The sequence below is a fragment of the Musca domestica genome, unplaced genomic scaffold (assembly GCF_030504385.1).
Source record: "Musca domestica strain aabys unplaced genomic scaffold, Musca_domestica.polishedcontigs.V.1.1 16, whole genome shotgun sequence".
Classification (NCBI taxonomy): Eukaryota; Metazoa; Arthropoda; class Insecta; order Diptera; family Muscidae; genus Musca; species Musca domestica.
The window spans coordinates 2739705-2758366 of NW_026712219.1; the positions used below are offsets into that span (position 1 = coordinate 2739705).

General features: G+C 36.5%; 1 protein-coding gene across 2 annotated transcripts in view; it reads right to left on the minus strand.

Annotated features, from left to right (window-relative positions):
• LOC131801381 (uncharacterized) overlaps positions 1-18662 on the minus strand; it is a 65214-nt gene that overhangs the window by 6359 nt on the left and 40193 nt on the right. For both annotated transcript variants that reach the window (XM_059119985.1, XM_059119984.1), the window contains 7 exons: positions 18215-18287; positions 12528-12815; positions 5018-5208; positions 4019-4934; positions 1477-1636; positions 1184-1312; positions 866-1115 (listed from right to left, as the gene is read on the minus strand). In XM_059119985.1, the coding sequence (XP_058975968.1) occupies positions 866-1115; positions 1184-1312; positions 1477-1636; positions 4019-4934; positions 5018-5208; positions 12528-12815; positions 18215-18287 (2007 nt within the window). The remainder of the gene's footprint in view (positions 1-865; positions 1116-1183; positions 1313-1476; positions 1637-4018; positions 4935-5017; positions 5209-12527; positions 12816-18214; positions 18288-18662) is intronic.

Genomic DNA, 18662 nt, shown 5'->3' on the forward strand with positions numbered 1-18662 from the left:
TATATCTCATTTTCAATACCAACCATCCTAGGCACAATACAAATTGCTGTGCTAAATTTTGGCGTCAAATAATGTGGGCTGTATCGTAATTTCAACAGACAGATAGATTTTATTAACTGTGTCGGAAACCTCAAAAATACCGAAAATCTAGAGGATAAAGGCACCTAGTGGACCTTAATCGAACATTTTTCGCAAGGAAGGAACAGACCTTTCAGGAAACCCAAATGTCAAGTTTTAGCTGTGGTAGAAATCTTCAAAATACTGACAACGGAACTGGCAGAATGAATTTCAAATTTTAAGTTGGACTTTTCGTTGTATATTTAGTTTTAAAGCATCCGAGAGCTATAATCGTGTTTATTGATTGATTGATTATTAAGAATATTCTTAATGTCCTAGCAGAGCTGAAATGGCATATTTTTTGAATATTTCTGAATGCTACAGAGCTAAAATCGCCACTTTTTACGAATATTTTTAAACCCCAATTAAAGTACAATATAGGCAGTTATAAAAAAAATTGAAGGCCTTGCAGAACCGTGATGGTGAATTATAAAGATCATTGTGTTTATAAAATTCTTTCAAAAGTTTGCTGAAGCAATGATCATGGATTTGTAAGATTAACTTTAAAGGACTACCAGATTCATATCTTAGGATGTATAATTTCGGAAAAAGAGTACAATATTCTGTCCGAACATTTCTCTTTTTTGGTATGATCTCTTCGGTCTCTCAAAATCCTTCCATCTAACGGATTGTTTATGTTCAACATACCCTACTCACAAATTCCGCAAAACGTTTCACCTATTGGGTGCTCGTAGCCTTAAACTAAGCAAGAGAAATCCCAAGTTTAAATAAATTACATCTAGCTTACCATATTATCACCACAGGCTGTACCCTCCAGCGCTGGATGCGAAGTCCAAGTGTACCTATCCCTCTGGCAATGAAGATCTCGACAAATATCCGACAATGATTGGCTGCGAGCCCTTGTCGATTCTTTGCCATATTTCAGCATACACTGTTGATTGGCATCGAAACGCTCACCGGGCAGAATACCCTCAGCCGAATGATCCAAATTGTGATTGAATTCAGCGCGATTAAATAGACATTTTGCTTGGGATTTCCTGAAGGCAAAATACATCAATTATTAAATCAGAAATACAACAACCTTTGACAAACTAAGCCAACTTACTCCAAAAATAGATTCAATGAATCCCTTGAACATTTCGACCAGGTTATTTTGCCACTACCCAGTGTGGGTGACATTATGTGCGATGTGGGTTCACAGCCATTATCGATGCTATCATGACGCATACCTAAACTGTAAGGAGAATATAATTATTGTTGTTGTTCTTGTTGTACGGCAGAAAAAATAATGCAAATCTGACACGGAATATGGTCACTAAACCACCCTCTTCGTGGCTATTGTACAGTGCACTTCAATTCCATGCCATGCCACGCCATCACCGGTTTTAACCTACTTACTTGTGGCCAATTTCATGAGCTACCACAAAAACACTCTCAAAATGTTTGCCCTCGTTAATGGTACACGATGATGTGTCGATGCACATGCCAGCCACTGGTGCGAGACCGACCACTTGATTAATCAGTTTGCCTTTCTTATCCACCACATACAAGTCGAGACCTTGGAAGTGATTGAAAAAACAAAAACAATAAAATAAAGAAACAAACAATAAAAAAATCAAAGAATATTGAATGATTTGCAATGCCAAGTTGTTGTAAAATAATTAATATATCCGACAGCCGACATTACAATGCAGAACAGAAGAAGAAACATAAAAGTGTTGCATCAATTAAGTGGATTTTCAATTACAAAAAGGCATACTTTTTAAAAAAGAAAACAACTAAAAATCTGAATGCCCTCCACCATTTGGAACGAATTTAGCAATTCTCAAAAACAATAAAATCCGCTAAAAATTCTGTTAAAATCTTAGAAATACCGAATGTAGCTGTTATATTAGGGTCTATGTGACGACATGGACCTGCATAGGTAACTTTTTTCATAGGCCATTACAATATTCAAATGCGAAACTTAGAAAAAACAAATAAAAAAGTATCGGTCGGTTTTGCCGACAGATGTATACCCTCAGCCCTCTTCACGCTACGTATGTGTGAAATTTTAAGAGCGTTGGACCCTTATTACGCTTTCTTTGAGTGTTATGTTTTTCAAAATTAGATTATTGCTTCCCTTTCTGTGCAGAAAATATATATTTTTTAAATTTCGACCATTTGTTGGGGAGGTACCAGAAGAAGTGGACCGATATACGCCATCTAACACCAGACCTTGGCTAATAAAATGATTGGGATGGGTGAAATTTGAAGACAATCGAATTCTTAAATCACATTTTATGAGAGTTGTAATTATTTAAAATTTTGACCATTTGTGGGGGAGGTACTTGAAGGAGTGAACCGATATTGTCCATTTTTACACCTAACGTAGAACTGATGCAAATATTAGAATTTGCAAAGTTGAAGCAAAATCGGATCATCCTTTCTCTTCCTGTGCAAAATATATATTTTATTTTTGAAAAATTCGACCATTTGTGGGGGAGGTAGCAGAAGGAGTGGACAGATATATTCAATCTTAACACCAAAGCTTGGTTTAATATAAATATTGGGATTTGCGACATATGAAGACAATCAGACTCTTATGAGAGTTGTAATTATTTAAAATTTTGACCATTTGTGGGGGAGGTACTTGAAGGAGTGAACCGATATTGTCCACTTTTACACTTAGAACGAGTTCGGAGATGGGCAATATCGGTCCACTCATTCTGGTACCTCACCCACAAAAGTTCAGAATTTTTAAAGAAAGTATTTTTCCTTGTAAATAGAGAAAATATTAGATTCCGTGCAAACTTTGCAAATCCCAATATTTTTGTCAGTGCGAAAATGGATAAAATCGACCCACTCCATCAAGTACCTCCCCCACAAAGCTTTAAAATTTGGAATAATTATAATTCTTATAAAATGTGAAATAAGAGTCCGACTGTCTTCTAATTTCTTACTTCACACCATTTTTATTGACACAAGAACTAGTGTAAAGGTAAAATATATCGGTCTACTCCTCCTTGTACCTCCCACATAATCGGTCAGGATTTCCAACAAATTAATCTCCCATAAAATGCGAAATAAGCATCAGATTCTTTTCAATTTTTATTTTTACTAACACAGGTTCCGGTGTGATAATGATAGACATCGGCCTACCCCTCCTTGTACCTCTCTCATAAAGGTTCACGGTTTGCAATACAGAGTGCAGGTCGCATTATTATTCGATTGAGATAAAACTTTCCAAACGAGATTTCTTTAGTCCAATGGCGAACCCTATTGCAATTGGTGAGAATCGGTTCAAATTTAGATATAGCTCCCACATATATCATCAACCGATTTCGGGTTAATTGTGCACCAAATATCCCATTTCCGTCCAAATGACCTGAATTTTGGCACATCCGAATTTAGTCTAAAAGCAAGAACATCAAATTTAGAGAAAATCAGTTCAGATATAGCTATAGCTTCCCATATATAGACTCAAAAGACTTGCTTCGCTTGGCCGAAAGTGGTGAAATGCAGAATTTGGTTTTCTCCGATGAGAAAACATTCGTGGTCCAGCAATTTGTAAACAAACACAATGATCGTGTTTACTTGCCAAAGAGGTCAGCTGAAAATGTGCGCCTTCGGTTGGCCACCAGAACTCTAACGCCAGCAGATGATCGCTCTCCGCTCGTATAAATCGACCGTGACATCAGAATAAATGCTGAATATTATCGCGAAAATATTCTAGAGGGTGTATTAAAGCCTTGGGTTAAAAAATTTGGCACAGATCAGTACATTGTCTGCAGGCAGGTCAAGTTTGAAGATGGGCAGAATCGGTCCACGATATCGTATAGGTATTAAAAGTTCGGCCCGACCGATCTTTTAAAATCAAGTTTTCATTACACAATTTTTAAGTTATTCTATTTTTTCAAATTCGTAATTTCTTTATAAAAAAAGGTAATACCCAACTTACCCGTCAATATCACGGCATGATCATAATGCAATTTCGGATCTTTAGCGGAATTCCAGCGTGTCTGCCATTTACAGAAATTACTCAAATATATATCAATATCACTTGAACGTGGCAAATCCAAGGGATCCTTCTCCAATATTTCCAAACGTTTGAGAACAAAATTAACTCGTCGTCCCAACGATGGATGATGATAGAGCAGCTGGACTCCATTAATCATGGCCAACACGAAACGTATCAAATGTGAGCTGGTATCTTTGGGAAAATTCTTAGCCATATGTTTATAGAGATCGGTATCGACAAAGATAGCCGTCTCTATGTGTAGAACATCGTTTGGGTTGTACCAATCCTTGACGGGTGATATAAAACGTCTAGCACGTTTAGTGGATTTTTCCGAATCCATTAAAGAAATTGAGGACTCCGGCTGCTGATGGTGAGGATGTAGATGATGATTGCGGTGATGTGGTTGTCGGTTGTGTTTATTATGGTGGGAGCGATGAGAGGATGGATTTCGATTTTGTCCATTGTGATTGTGACCATTTGAATGATGTGAATGCGATTGACGCTGATGTGTCTGATGATGTCGTGGCTTAAAACGTAAATTTAAAGGTACAGCATTATTGTGATGTAATTTCCTAGCATGATCGGGGCCATGTCTTTGCTGATGTGGATCACTTTCAGTATTTCTTGTCGCCCTTGTGGTATTCTCCATATCAGCCATGGTCTCAATATTCAAGTCGTTAAACTCCTCCAGTTCCGGTTCAAACTGTATATTTTCATTTAATACTGATGACGATTTCGACCAGATGTTGTCATAAATCTCTGATTCCGATTCGAGTATAATGTGAGTGTTATTGCCAAATCTCTCGGGCAGTGGATGTATAATAAAGTCGGTTTGATTATGATGATATAGGCCACGCTTGGAAAGAAAAAAGGGGAATATATTTTAAAATTCTTGAATGCATAACAATATGTTGTTGTTGTTGCTATTCTACTACCTACCACATTTTCACCATCGCACAAGTCCAGCGCCGAATTCTCATTGTGATAGAAACATTTCTCCAAACGTTCCGCCAGTTTGTGTGAGTTCTCAACTAGTTGTGATGTATTGGCATAGCGTCGTATAAAAACGAATGCATCGTCGATTAACTTTGGCGTTTGCTGCAACTTCAAATTGACCAAATGATCGTTATCTGAAAGAAGAAGAAAACGAACCACAAAAAAATGTGGGGTGAGTGAAAATATCATTAGAGCGGAATTGATTTGCCACAGCAGCTTTGTAGTCGTATTCTGCATAAAATATACGAGGTGCGAAGCTGTTGAATGGTACAGCTTACGAATGTTCAAGCGAAGTGATAACTGAAAAGAGCAAATGAACTAAGTCAATGTACACTGTCATTAGCTTACATTGAAACCCGATTTTTATACCCTCAACCTAAAATAGGAGGGTATATAAACTTTGTCATTGGATTTGTAACTTCCCTAAGTAATCGTCGTATACAGGTTAAGATACAAACAAGTAAAAAAGCTGTAAATTCGGCCGGGCCGAACTTTTAATACCCTCCACCATTTGGTACAAATTTGGCAATTTTCAAAAGAAAAAATAAAATCCGTTAAAAATTCTGTTAAAATCTTAAAAATACCGAATGCCTATACGACGAAGTGGACCTGCATAGGCAACTTTTGTCATAAGTTATTACAATATTCAAATGCGAAACTTGAAGAAAAATCTGTTTATAATGTAGCTAAAATCTTCAAAATACCGAATATAGGGGGTACCGAATACCGGTGGGTACGGTATATGGGGCTATTCGAAGACGTGGACCTACATGGCCCATTTTCTGTTTTATGCTGCAGTATCCTATGCCTATACGACGAAGTGGACCTGCATAGGCAACTTTTGTCATAAGTTATTACAATATTCAAATGTGAAACTTGAAGAAAAATCTGTTTATAATGTAGCTAAAATCTTCAAAATACCGAATATAGGGGGTACCGAATATCGGCGGGTACCGTTATATAGGGGCTATACGAAGACGTGGACCTACACAGATTATTTTCTGTATTAGGCTGTAGTATCCATTACGAACTTCAAATGCCAAATTTGATACAATTCCGGTGAATAATGTCGCTAAAATCATCAAAAAACCGAATATCGGGGGGTATTGTTATATAGGGGCTATACGAAGACGTGGACATACCCAGATTATTTTCTGTCTTAGGCTGTAGTATCCATTACGAACTTCAAATGCCAACTTTGAAACGATTCCGCTAAATAATGTCGCTAAAATCATGAAAATACCGAGTATCGGGAGGTACCGTTATATGGGGGCTATATGATAACTTGGGCCTACATGGCCCATTTACGAACTTAACCTGCCTACTGGCAAAATATACATGTATGTAAAATTTTAGCCTTCTATCTCAATTTGTTCGAACGATAGCGTGATTACAACGGACAGACAGACGGACAGACGGACAGACAAACAGACAGACGGACATGGCTAAATCGTCTTAGAATTTTACGCTGATCAAGAATATATATACTTTGTTGGGTCTGACATGAGTATTTCGTGGAGTTACAAACGGAATGACAAAATTAATATACCCTCCATAGTATGGTGGAGGGTATAAAAACTACAAAAAAGTCATGATTTTTATATATATTTTTTTAAATTTTATTGAATAAAAGCAACAAATGTCGGAAATAGCATCAAATTTTAGAATAAGTTTTGATTTGTTCGAATTGGTCATTTTTGGCATGAATTATGGCCTTCAAACGGCCAATGAAACCGGTATTTTGACCCATTCTCGGCGAAGCGCTTGCTTGAGGTGATCGACACGTTGGTATGTTTTAATGCCAACCTTGCTCTCCAAAATACTCCACACACAATGGTCCAACGGATTGGTATCCGGAGATTTTGGTGGCCATTGTGCGCTAGAAATGAAGCAAGGAACCTTATTTTGTAACCATTATTGGGTGGCGCCTGCTGAGTCCTGTTGGAATGTCCAAGGTCTGCGTCCAAAATTAGCCCAAGGCTTAAATACACCCTCCAGAATATTTTCGCGATAATATTCGGCATTTATTCTAATGTCATGGCCGATTAATACGAGGGGAGAGCGACTTTCGGCTATTATTGCGGCCCACACCATCACCATGGTCGGCGCTTGAGTTCTGGTGGCTAACCTCTGACCTCTTTGGCAAGTAAACACAATCATTTTGTTTGTTCACAAACTGCTGGACAACGAATGTTTTCTCATTGGAGAAAACAAAATTCGGCAGTTCACCACTTTCGACCAATCGAAGCAACTCTTTAGCTCTTTTGAGTCTTTTGTTTCCGTTGCGGAAAGAAATTTTTCAATATTTGCCGAATGGAATATTGCGATGTGTTCAGCTTGTAAGCCATTTTTCAACCAATGCATCGCGGGTTTCAATCAAGTCGCTTCTTTACTTTTTGAACCGTTTTTGCTGATGTTGCATTCCATTCCGTGCACTTCCTTGACATCGGGCTACGCTACCAGTATCACGGTAACGAGCGATGGTACGAGACCAATATATTTATTCACATTTAAATGCTGAAGTGCTCTAACGATAGCCACTTGTGGGTTTCCAGCCAAATATAAAGAAATCACACTATCACGCTTGAATTCCACCACGGATAACTTATATCTGAAAAACTCTCACCAAAATGCTTTTGTACGCTTGTAAACAATACAATGAGATGTCACTGGGATAATTTTAAAAGCTGTCGGACGAGTGGCTTAGATATGACAGCAGTCTGAAATTGGGTGCAGTTTTTTCATCTTACCCTGTAGTTGGTAATAGGTTCTAGCTCCTGTGGCGGAACATAGTATATAAAGGTCCGCGGTTTGGTATATAGCCGATATAACGCTACCTTCTGATATTCGGCGTTTTGATGATCTTGTACACATTTTTTCACGAATTTGTCCAAAAATTGGCATTTGTAGTTCGTAAAGAGTCCTAGATCTGTTGGCGGAGCAATAACGATACCCACCGATATTCGGTATTTTGATAACCCTAGTCACATTTACCCACGAAACTGTTTCAATTATTGATATTTAAGAAGATAACAATCCTTAAAGTATAAAATTGTCTATGAAGGTTCCCGTTTTGGTATGGCCCCTCGCCCAGTTTCTTTAACCAAAAGTTGGTGGGCACTAAAAGTTCGTACTGGCCGAACTTAACGTTTTTTCACTTGATTTTTATACCCTCAGCCACCGAAGATTTGTATTATTTTTTAATGCTAAAACGTGCATCATCGAAATAAGAGTTTTAGACCCTTGATCTAATGATACCTCCTCTACAAAGGATAACATTGTTGAATAACAAAATGCTCATAAAATGCGAAATTATCCACTAATTCATTCTAAAGTATGCACATTCAAATATTTTTACTAGCACAAGATCTGTTGTGAAGATGGAATATATCGGAACACTCCTCGTGGTGTCTCCCCCACAATGGGTGAAAATTTTGAATACCTTTAACTCTCATAAAATGGAATATAATCCTCCTCGCGATTGGCTCAAGAATGAAAACTCACAGATCAACATCAATGGCTACATTTTGGTCCACCCTGTACACCTCTAGTTCAATCGCTCGCCAGGTTGCAAACGAAATGATAACATCACCATAAGTATACTCGTATAGACTACTATGAAAATTATTGGTACAGGTCCACAGTATTTTTGTTTGTTTTAGGTCATGGTTCAAAAACAAGATAAGTTCTCAACTGATAATCACAGATAACAAGCTCTCAACAAATTTAACTGATTTCACCGAGATTGTTGTGATAAAAACTTTGGCACCTTATCTTACTCGGTTAATGATGTCAGACGTCACTTGAGTTATTCCTAGTTTCATAACTTCTTAGATCCGTATATTATAGGATTTTGAATCAAAATTTTTATTTTGTATATTTGAAATGAGATTGTTCGGCCGGGCCGAACTTTTAATACCATCCAACTTAGGGTAATGGAAACACTAGACACAATTATGACCCACAAATACCAATTTTCAGACAAATCCGTGAAAAAAATGTGGCAAAAATCATCAAAATACCGAATATCGGGAGGTACCGTTATATGGGGGCTATACCAAAACGTGGACCTATAATGCAAAGTTTCACCCCCGGAGTTAGGACCCATTATGACCAACAAATACCAATTTTTAGACACATCCATGAAAAAATGTGGCAAAAATCATCAAAATACCGAATATCGGGAGGTGCCGTTATATGGGGGCTGTACCAAAACTTGGACCTATATATGCAAAGTTTCGCCACCGGAGCTAAAATCAATTATTTCCAACAAATACCAATTTTCAGACAAATCGTTAAATCGTCTTAGAATTTTATGCTGATTATAAATATATATACATTATGGTAAACCCCATATTTGGGGATGTTACAAACGGAACAACAAAGTAAATATACCCTCCTTTCCAAGATGGAGGGTATAAAAATACCACGGACTTTCTAAAGATATTTTCCAAGGGTATAGAACTTAATATACCCTCCCTTTTTTACACCTCGAAATATACATTTAAGACCCCCAAAAGTATATACATTCTTGATCAGCTGGAATTCAATGTCGATTTAGCGATGTCCTACCGTCTGTCCGTCTATGGAATTCACTCTATCTTCCGAACGCAATAAAGAAGGTTGATAAAATTGTGCTCAAATGTATGTTATGTCTGCAGGACTTTGAAAATGCGTCCTATATTTGTACTAAAAGTACTAAATGGTACTAAATTGGTTTTAGATGAAGGTAGATGAAGGTATAGAGCTGTAATCCTCAAATTTGATATTGAGGTATCTGTTGGTATCTGGAATTGAGACTAACTTTGTTATTGCGTGAAGGGATAGAACTGAAATTCTGAAATTTGATATAGGTGTCATTGTTGGTGTCTGCAGTTATGATATGTAATGGTTTTGGATGTGTGGTACTAAATTGGATATTGAGTAAAGGGATAGAGCTGAAATTCCGAAATTTGATATTGAGGTATCCGTTGGTATCTTGAGAAATTGAGAAATGGAGATTGTATTTCGAAAAGTATTAAATACTACTAAATTTAGTACTGGGTAAAGGGATAGAGCTGGCATCCAGAATTTTGATATTGAGGTATCTGGAATTGAGATATGGGGTGGCTTTGGAAACCTGTACTATAATTGTACAGGAAGTTCTAAATAATACTAATTGTGGTACTGGTTAAAGGGATATAGCTGATGTTCTGAAATTTTGATATAGGTGTCATTGTTGGTGTCTGTGGTTAAGATATGGAGGTGGTTTTAGATATGTGTACTATACTTCCTCGAGTAGTACTAAAAGGGATAGAGCTGGAATCCCAAATTTTGATATTGAGGTCTCTTTTGGTATATGGGATTGGCATATGGACGTGGTTTTGGCAATGCGTACAATAATTGTACAAAAAAGAGGTAGAGCTGAAACTTGACATTGACGTCGTTACTGTTGGTTTCTCGAGTTTATATATGGAGACGTTATATTAGTTTTGGACAGAAACGTTAGATGTGGGTCCATTGTCCTCGGTAAACTTAAACATGAAAGACTGTGAAAACTTTTTGATGTAAAAGGTAAATATTTTTCTATTATTCTTTCCGAGCCAGGAGCAGCTTGAACTATATCAATTAACCCTTATAGTCTGTACATTTAGTGTGATGTGATGAAGTTCTTATAAAAAAATTGTCAAACTTGATTTCAAATTTTAAGGTGGAAATTTCGGGCACTACCCTTTTCGCAATGTACCTTATTTTAAAAAAGCTAAAGTTTCTCAATTTTTCTACAATATATTTTCCAAATAATTGAATTTTTAAAAATATATTTGTTAAAGTCCGTAAATTTGCGGATTGTTTTATAAATACATTTTCGAGGACTTTAAATTCGTAGATTATAAAATATATTTTTAAGAATATTGACGATTGTTTTGAACCCTACATATTTTCTAAATATTTCGAAGGAGGAACATAAATATTGAGTACTTCAAGATAATACATGTTTATATATTTTTTTCATCATTTTTTCCATATCATTTAAAAATAAATATTATACTGTTTTTTTATTTTTTTTTTTCTTTTTAATCTGAATATTACTTCATGTTGTTATAAATTTTCTAAAAAATACAACATTTTTAAAAAATACTTTTCAAGGACCTTTTCAATTTTTTTAAAAATTTATAATTTTTAAGAATCCGAAGAGTATAGATGTTTTGTTATTATTTTCCAAGGACTTTTAGTATTATAAAATATGTCTGTAAAAATACTAAATTTTGCGGATTTTTTATAAAGTATTTTTCCGAAAATTTGATATCAAGTTTTAAGAAAATGTATTTTATTTTTTGTGCACTTAAAAATTAGTTACTTTCTTTAGATATATTTGTGAATTTAAAACTAATATATTTTTGCCAAAATATTGCCTACTACCAAATATTTTCTAGAAGGGCATTGTAGATTTTCTTTTAAACCAAAAAAATGTAATCTAGTTCGCATTTATTTATATACTTTGTGATATAATCGTTTATACATCGAAGCGCTTTAACAACAGCCCTCGCATAGATTCTAATATGCATAGCACTTAGAACTGCCATACTAATTTAAATTCATTGACCGCAAAAATTAACTTCGACTTTGTGTTGTTCTTCGTTGGACGAAGATGAAGACGGAGATTGCATATTTTGATATGCTTTGATACTTTTGAAACATTTCCAAAGAATTCAACGGTGGCAGAAGGTCAAGTGGAGCGAAAATTGAAATGAACCATAATTTAATAAAAATGTATATGGGCTGCAGATCTTTTGAAATGCAAAAGGGAAAAGTAGGCATTGTTAAATATAAGGCAGGAAAATGTAGATATCACTTAAGGAAAAAAATTGCAGTTCCCTTGTCACCAGGAAACTGGGAATTTAAGCTTTGTTGTCTAGTGTACAGAAATCAGCAATAGGGTTATGTGGAAAATCATCTTGTTTTTCCTATGAATTGATCTATTAACCTTTCATCGCTGAGATTTTTTATTGCTCTCCCGGTGCAGTTCAAAGCTGTTTATCATTCATCAACACTTGGTAGCCAGATGGCACATGCATCTCTTTCAATCAAAAACCCTCTCCACACTCCAGCAACACTAATTGCATTTAATTAAACAATGGAAAATGTCTATTTCAATTCATTTTTCCCTTTCTCTTAGTTCTTCATTCATCCAGCTGTAAAGCAACTGCAAAAAGAGGTCAAATAGGTCTTTGTTGCAAAAAAAAAGAAAAAAAAAACAACCATAACATTGGACTCTAAAAACTTTAGCAGAGCGGCAAAATATCTATGATAGAGATAGCCCAAGGCAAAAAGTGCTCAGCAGAAAGATGCCTACAAAATTATTATGGGCCATATGTTGCTTCCATGTAATTTACATTTTAACAATTCAGCTGACTACCATCCCTCCCAGTCCCCTTGCCAGCCAGTAAAGGTCTATGCAAAATGAATGGCTTACCTTTGATTTGCACCGATACGATTGGAGGTAACTCTTGGGCGCCACTACCTTGACTATTTGGCGTTTGTTGTTTTGGTGTAGCTGTTGTTGTTGTTGCGGCTGCTGGTTCATTGTCAGATCGTTTAGAGCGATGCACGACTGCAGTAGTGACGGTTTCTAAGCTATTATTTGGTATTTGTAATTCCACAGACTCCCAATCATCTTCGTGGTGGGATGCATCGACATCTGTTGGATGAGCTGTTGCAGCAGTTGGCCGATATATTAAATGTACCAATTTTATGGAACGCTCTGCAAATAAAAATAGAGATAGTAAGGATTAAAAGCAATGAAGTATTGGTTGGGGGTAACATAATAAAGAGGTTGGAGCTGAGAGATGGTGGAATTGGTTTTCTAAAAAATTATTTCTAAAAATTGTTGAATAAATGGCAACTCTTTACGAAAACGACTAAACAAGTAAGAATGCAGTAAGTTCGGCCAGGCCGAAGTTTGAATACCCTCCATCACTAGGAATGAGTTTGAAAATTTTCAAAAAATGAAAAATCGTTAAAAATTTGTTTTAAACTTAAAAGTACTGAATGTGGAGAGTTATATAAGGGTCTATACGAAGACGTGGACCTTCATAGGCAATTTTTGTCATAGGCCATTACATATTTAAATAAAAAAAAAATAAATATTCCGGTGAATATAGGAGGTACCGATATATGGGGTGTATGCGAAACCCTGGACCTGTCTGTCTGTTGAAATCACGATACAGCCTACATTATTTGACGTAGAGCATTGTAATCTGGAGCACTAGTTTGCGTTGTGCCTCGGAAGGTTGGTATTAGTTATTATTGGTCCTAGGATTTTACTAACGAGATTGTCGGAAGTTCGGTATTTGTAGTCTGTAAATAAGTCCACAAATATGTTTTAATAAATATTTTATTCGCCTCACGACTTTTATAGGTTGAAATAAAACTGCAAAAAAGTCAAACGCCATAATTTTTACATTTTTTTTAAATGTTATTGAATGAAAGCAAAAAATGTCGGAAATAGCATCAAATTTTAAAATAAGTTTAGATTCGTTCGAATTGTCAACCTTTGGCACGAATTATGGCCTTCAAACGGCCAATAAAATCGTCAGACGCTCCCTGCGGTATTTTGGCCCATTCCCGGCAAGGCGCTTGCTTGAGGTGATCGACACTTCGGTATATTTTAGTGCCAACCTTGCCTTCCAAAATACTCCAGGCACAATAGTCCAACGGATTGGTATCTGGAGATTTTGGTGGCCATTGTGCGCTAGAAATTAAGCGAGCAACCTCATTTTTGTAACCATTCTTGGGTGGCGCATGCTGAGTGCGATGGTGCTGAGTCCTGTTGGAATGTCCAAGATCTGCGGCCAAAATGTTTGCGAACCCAAAGCTTTAATACACCCTCCAGAATATTTTCGCGATAATATTCGGCATTAATTCTGATGCCACGATCGATAAATACGAGTGTAGAGCGACAATCAGTTGTTTGGCAGCCCATGCCGTCACCATGAATGGCGCTTGAGTTCTAGTGTCCAACCGTAGGTGCACATTTTCAGCTGACCTCTTTGGCAAGTAAACACGATCATTTTGTTCGTTTACAAACTTCAGAACAACGAATGTTTTCTCATCGGAGAAAACCAAATTCGGCAGTTCACCAATTTCGGCCATGCAGAGCAACTCTTTATCTCTTTTGAGTATATTTTCTTTCTGTTGTGGTGTTAATTCTAACACTTTTTGTAATTTCAAAGGCTTTACCCCGAGCTCTTTTTTTTAATATTTGCCGAATGGAAAAATGCGATATGTTCAGCTCACGAGCCATTTTTCGGCCACTGCGACGCGGGTTTCGATCGAGTCGCTTCTTTACTTGTCGAACCATTTTTGCTGATGTTGCTGTTTTTTTCCGTCCATTTCCTTGACGTCGGGTTACGCTACCAATATCAAGGCAATGAGCGATGGTACGAGACACAAACGATTTATTCACATTTAGATGCTGGAGTGCTCTAACGATAGCCACTTGTGGTTTTCCAGCCAAATATAAAGAAATCACACTATCATGCTTGAATTCCATCAGGAATAACTTTTTTCTGGAAAATTCTCACCAAAATGCTTTTGTAAGCTTGTAAACAATGCAATGAATTGTCACTGGAATAATTTTAACAGCTGTCGGACGAGTGGCTTAGAATTGACAGCAGTCTGAAGTTGGTTACAGTTTTTTTCATCTCACCTGCATACCTTACTTATTCTTAAAAGAGCAATATACTCTCATAAATGAAGCTATGATAATCAGTAAATCATGTTCTTAATGTTGCGTAGATTTCTTTAATAGACGCCCAAGGTATCTTATCAAATCCATTTCCCTCCCTTCATCCACAATTTCCTTTTAATTCCACTCATCCCATACGATTAGTGTTTTTTTCTTTGCGGTTCCGAAAGCTCATTTCTTTGCCATTGAAGCGTAAATTTCCAAACACAATGTTGCCTATGACAAAACCATAGATTGCTCACAAATATAGGTGACTTATATATGCATGTACCTCAGCTGGCTTGCTAGCTAGCAGCGTGTAAGTGAAGTTGCAGAAAAGTATCAAATAACACCTTCGATTTGCTGCAAACTCAATAAGTCAATCATGGGGGTATATCTCTCCCCAAAAACCAAGTAATCCACACCAACCATCCAAACCGACTGGACCAATTAAGTGCAGAAATGAAAACAAAGAGAAAAAACGAACAATGCAATAATTAAGGTAAACCACTATTTAAGCGAGAGAAGAAAAAAAAACAGATGCAAAAAAAACAATAATTGCCATGATTTGGTTAAACTTGAATGTACTTGTTGCCTCTTTTAGGGCTTATCTTCTTTCAAGGAGTGGTTAAAGTAAAGGGAGAAATTAAAGATTATCATGGTATTTCTGCCGATTTGTGATGCAATATGTTTACTGGTCAGACAGGGAAAGAGTGTTCGTGGGGTGCCTCTGCGCAGACGCACGGTTACTCAGAATATAATTTTTCTTTTTTGGTCAGTGTCCTGCAACTTTTAATGGACAATGATATTTTTCCTTGTTAGACAATTAAAATCTTTAGCTTCCCCTCAAATTATCAGAAAAACAGGTTAAAGAGTAAAACTTCAGCCTATGTCAATTTATTGAAATAAAACATACATGGTGAGATGAAAAAACCGCAACCAACTTCAGACTGCTGTAACTTAAAACCACTCGTCCGACAGCTGTTGAAATTATTCCAGTGACTGATCATTATATTGTTTACAAGTGGCTTTCGTTAGAGCACTTCAGCATTTGAATGTGAATAAATCTTTTGTGTCTCGTACCATCGCTCGTTACCGTGATACTGGCACTGGTAGCGTAGCCCGCCGTCAAGGAAGTGGACGAAATAAAACAGCAACATTAGAAGAAATGGTTAGAAAAATAAAGAAGCGACTTGATCGAAACCCGCGTCGCAGTGCCCGAAAAATGGCTCGTGAGCTGAACATATCGCAATATTCCATTCCGCAAATATTGAAAAATGAGCGAGGGGTACAGCCATTGAATTTCCAACAAGTAAAAAAGCCGTAAGTTCGGCCGGGCCGATCTTTGAATACCCTCCACCATTTGGTACAAATTTGGCAATTTTCAAAAAAATAAAATCCGTTAAAAATTCTGTTAAAATCTTAAAAATACCGAATGTAGCCGTATATTAGGGTCTGTACGACGACGTGAACCTGCAAAGGCAACTTTTGTCACAAGCTATTACAATATTCAAATGCGAAACTTGAAAAAAAAAATCTGTTTATAATGTAGCTAAAACCAACAAAATTCCGAATACAGGGACTATACGAAAACGTAGACCAGCATACAAAAGTTTTTGTCAAATTCGAAATAATGTCGTTAAATCATGAAAATACCGAATATCGGAAATACCGTTATATGGGGGCTATACGGATTCGTGGACCTGCATACAAAATTTTTTGCCATAGGTTGTACTACCCATTACGAACTTCAAATACGAACATTGAAACAATTCTGGTGAATAACGTTGCTAAAATCATCAAAATACCGACTATCGGGAGGTACCGTTATATGGGGACTATACGAAAATGTGGACTTGCGTACACAAATTTTTGTCATAGACTGTAGTACCTATTAAGATCTTTAAATACGAAATTCGAAATAATTCCGTTAAATCATGTCGCTTAAATCATGAAAATACCGAATATCGAGAGGTACCGTTATATGGGGGCGATACGAAAACGTGGACCGACATGGCCCATATACGAACTTAACCTGCCTACTGGTAAACTATGTATGTATGCAAAATTTTAGCCTTCTGTCTCAATTCGTTCAAAAGATAGTGTGAAAACAACAGACTGACAGAAAAACATACAGACGGAAATCGCTAGATCGTCTCAGAATTTTACGCTAATCCAGAATATATCTACTTTGTAGGGTCTATTGTGAATATTTCGAGGAGTTAATAACGGAATGACAAAGTTGAAGGGTATAAATGGTCGCTCTCCGCTCGTATTAATCGACCGTGGCATAAGAATAAATGCCGAATGCTAACGCGAAAATATTCTGGAGGGTGTGTTAAATCCTTGAGCACGCAAACATTGTGGCCGCAGACCTTGAACATTCCAACAGGACTCAGCATAATTGCATTCAGCACGCGCCACCCAAGAATGGTTACAAAATGACGTTGCTCGCTTAATTTCCAGCGCACAATGACCACCAAAATTTCCGGATACCAATCCGATGGACTATTGTGTCTGGAATATTTTGGAAAGCAAGGTTAGCACTAAAAAAAAAATACCAAAGTGTCGATCACCTCAAGCAAGCGCTTCCCCGGAAACGGGCCAAAATACCGCAGGGCAACATTCGGGTGGCGTGTGACGGTTTCATTGGCTGTTTGAGGGCCATAATTCGTGACAAGGGTGACCAGTTCGTACATATATAAACTTATTCTAAAGTTTTATGCTATTTTCGATATTTTTGCTTTCATTCAATAAAATTTAAAAAAATGTAAAAAATGGGCCGTGACGGGCAGCGTGTGGCTGTTTGAAGGCCATAATTCGTGCCAAAGGTGAACAATTCGAACAAATCTAAACTTATTCTAAACTTTGATGTTATTTCCGACAAAATTTTTCTTTCATTCAATAAAATTAAAAAAAAAGTAAAAATTATGGCATTTGATTTTGTTCCAGCTTTTTTATCTTAGCCTGTATACCCTATGTAGCGATATGGCTGAGGAAATAATGATAGTCCAGTGGATGTTGAGAAGTTTAAGGTCAAATTTCAAATTTGAAATTTTGTATGTGGCCTTAAAAATAAGAGTTTTTAGTTTGTTTTTAAATCTTTATTTAAATATGGTCATTTTGTTTTTAAAAAAATATTTTTTATTGTAAACAAATTGCAGTCGTATTAAAAAAGTCGTATTCCAAATTGTTTGTAGTCTTTAGAGACTTTCCCCTATCAAAAACTTGTCCCTTAAAATTTTTCCATTCAATCTTGACCTACCTAATTTTATTAGAATAAATTGTTTATTATTTTCTCATAGTATTTATAATAAATATATACATCTAACTAACCATCGGTTGTCAATGGAAACTTCCCACTTTCTTTATTCTAGATATGCCCACTCTTCCACTCCTCCCCCATGTGAAAAATCAAACACAACCATACTTACTTTTTCTTGACTTTCCAAATATCAACTCGCGTTCATGTTCTTCCAAATGCTCCAATAAGTTATCTTCATCAATCTGTAACGAAAACAGAAAACAAACAACATCAACAACATATATTTAAATTTCCATTTCAAATTAAACAGTTATTGTTTTAATTAAAACGTCGTATTCTGAAAAATATTTAAACGTTTTGATTTAATAATTTAAGAAAAGTAAAAAAAAAAAAACGAAGACAGCAACACCATGCCCTACAAAACAAAAGGCAAGAGCAACAATGAGATACAGAAGAGCCTCACTTTGTAGCGATTGACAGCAGAGGCAGCAGCACTTTCACTGTGAATTTCCATATCCATAACATTGACGACGGGTGCCACTGCTAGCCCAGATGCTGTTGAAAGCAAAGCTGCTAACAATGCAAAACGAAAGAAAACTAAGCATTAACACTTGAGC